General features: G+C 46.5%; 1 protein-coding gene across 1 annotated transcript; it reads right to left on the bottom strand.

Annotated features, from left to right (window-relative positions):
- Positions 1–412: 412 nt before the first annotated feature.
- LOC129250313 (uncharacterized) lies at positions 413–1117 on the bottom strand. The gene has a single exon (XM_054889945.1). The coding sequence runs from the start codon at positions 1115–1117 to the stop codon at positions 413–415; it is 705 nt and encodes a 234-aa protein (XP_054745920.1).
- Positions 1118–1912: the final 795 nt, after the last annotated feature.

Below are 1912 nucleotides of genomic sequence, written 5' to 3'. Positions count from 1 at the left end.
GTTGTCTTGGAACCCTTTAACCTCGTTGTCTCTGATCCAGGGTTCCTGTATAAACCCGGCGTCGATGTCCCCTTCCCTGAGAAAGACATCCAAGTTCTCTGTAGCACATTTCGAGTGCTGCAGATTCACCTGTATGACTCTAGGCATCGGGTTTGTGGTCGTCTTCAGCTAGGTAGAGCTTTTCTAGCTGTATATTGTTGTTGACCTCTTCTGGGTCATCCTCATTTTCATTGCTGTCTGCTTTGAAAATTGTCAGTTTGGCCTTTCTTAGACCAAACCGCATTTTGTTATCGGATTTTTTGAGTATTGGCAGGCATTCATCGTTAATCTGCAAAACGAATGACATGCCGCTCTTTTGCGATTTTTCTGCCCTTACGATTGCACTGTGGTCCATCGACACGGCAGGGTTGTGTCATTTTAAGTATTTTAGCACATCTGCACCGCTTAAGTCCATCACAGGTAGCCAAATGCGAGCGCGAGGAGGGCAAGGTATGTCCTTAGTCGGAATAAGCTCAAGTGTTAAGCTGATCTCAGCAACGCACTTTTCTAGGACAACCCTTGAACAGGCGTCGTCGCGCTTGATTACCCTACAGCCGCGAAGTACTCCTGCAGAAACGAAGGAAGGGAGAGTTCCGCCCTGTGCTCCAACCACATGCTTGTCTAGCACGAGCTTGAACAGTTTGGCCTCCATTTGCCCCCACTTCTGCAGGACCGCTTTGCCGCTATTTGTAATCTCGTCGATCAGTGCGTAGGGGAGGTTATCCTTAACCACCTCACTAAACGGTCGTTGTTTTGTTTCTTCGATGCTGTTGGACACCTCAGGTCTCTTCGGTGCCTGATCGATCACGTCCTGTAACCGGTTTCTCTTCGTCGAATCGCCTTTTTTATTGTTGTCCGCTTTAGGTTTTTTTGATATCAAATCTTCATACGCCTTTACCACCTGTTGGTATTTCACCTTGTCAGCCGCGTCACGCTCGTCAGTCGCTCCAGCGAGTTCATTCTTAGCAATTTTGCTTAGAATGAACCTCGGCTTCGTGTAACGAGACTTCATGGGGGCACCCTCGGACTTGTGTTTTCTTGCGGCCTGACTCTCTCTCTGAGTGCCATGTGCCGCCATTTACGATGGTGTTGGTAGAACTGTTTGTTGTTGTTGCTTGCTTGGTATCGGTGTGCTATGGCTGGTACTTGCCTTACTCTTTGCTGACTAAGCCGTATCTTGGCTGGAGGCCAGCAAGTTATCCTCCTCGAAGGATGGTATTGTGTCGCAGCGTGGCACGAATTTCTTGTTTTTTTCTTGTGTATTCATCATCTGGTTGTTACGGTTGCTTCGCCTGACTGTGTCAAGCTCCACAACCTACGAGTATTAAGGGGAAGTAATGGGGTCCCCCGCGGGAGCGCCCCTTACTCTCGAAGGCGGCCAGGTATTCAAGAGGGAAACTCCATTCGCGATGCATATGTTTTAATTCCCTGCACCATTCAGTCCTCGGTACGATTCCAAGCACACCTTGACTGGGGAATGTGTTGGTACGGTACTCTCCGTATAGATGATTGGACGAACACCGCACACGCCATTTCGCGAATGGGTGTTCAACTGATCCCTTTACGGAGCTTCCCTCTTATTTCATGGTGGGTTAAATTCCTAAATGGAATTGAGACCAACATGATAAGGTTGTGAAGGTATTATGAGTGGTGAAGTGTTGGCGAATTATCGTTTAGCAGAATTAGGTTGCATTGATCTATAAACTTTAATAAGGAGTGTTCTCTATGGCTAGCTATGGCAGCTTTGAAATCACCTGTTAGAAGAATGTTACAGTTTTGGAAATTTCGTAAAAAGTTGAGCTCATTTAAGGAGAAAGATGTTCTTGGAGAGATATATACTGGAAGAACTTTTATTTCCTTTATAGATTCTATT

The sequence above is a fragment of the Anastrepha obliqua genome, chromosome 6, assembly GCF_027943255.1.
Source record: "Anastrepha obliqua isolate idAnaObli1 chromosome 6, idAnaObli1_1.0, whole genome shotgun sequence".
Taxonomy (NCBI): domain Eukaryota; kingdom Metazoa; phylum Arthropoda; class Insecta; order Diptera; family Tephritidae; genus Anastrepha; species Anastrepha obliqua.
The sequence above is the reverse complement of the archived record's forward strand: the minus strand, read 5'-3'. Positions and strand labels throughout refer to the sequence as shown.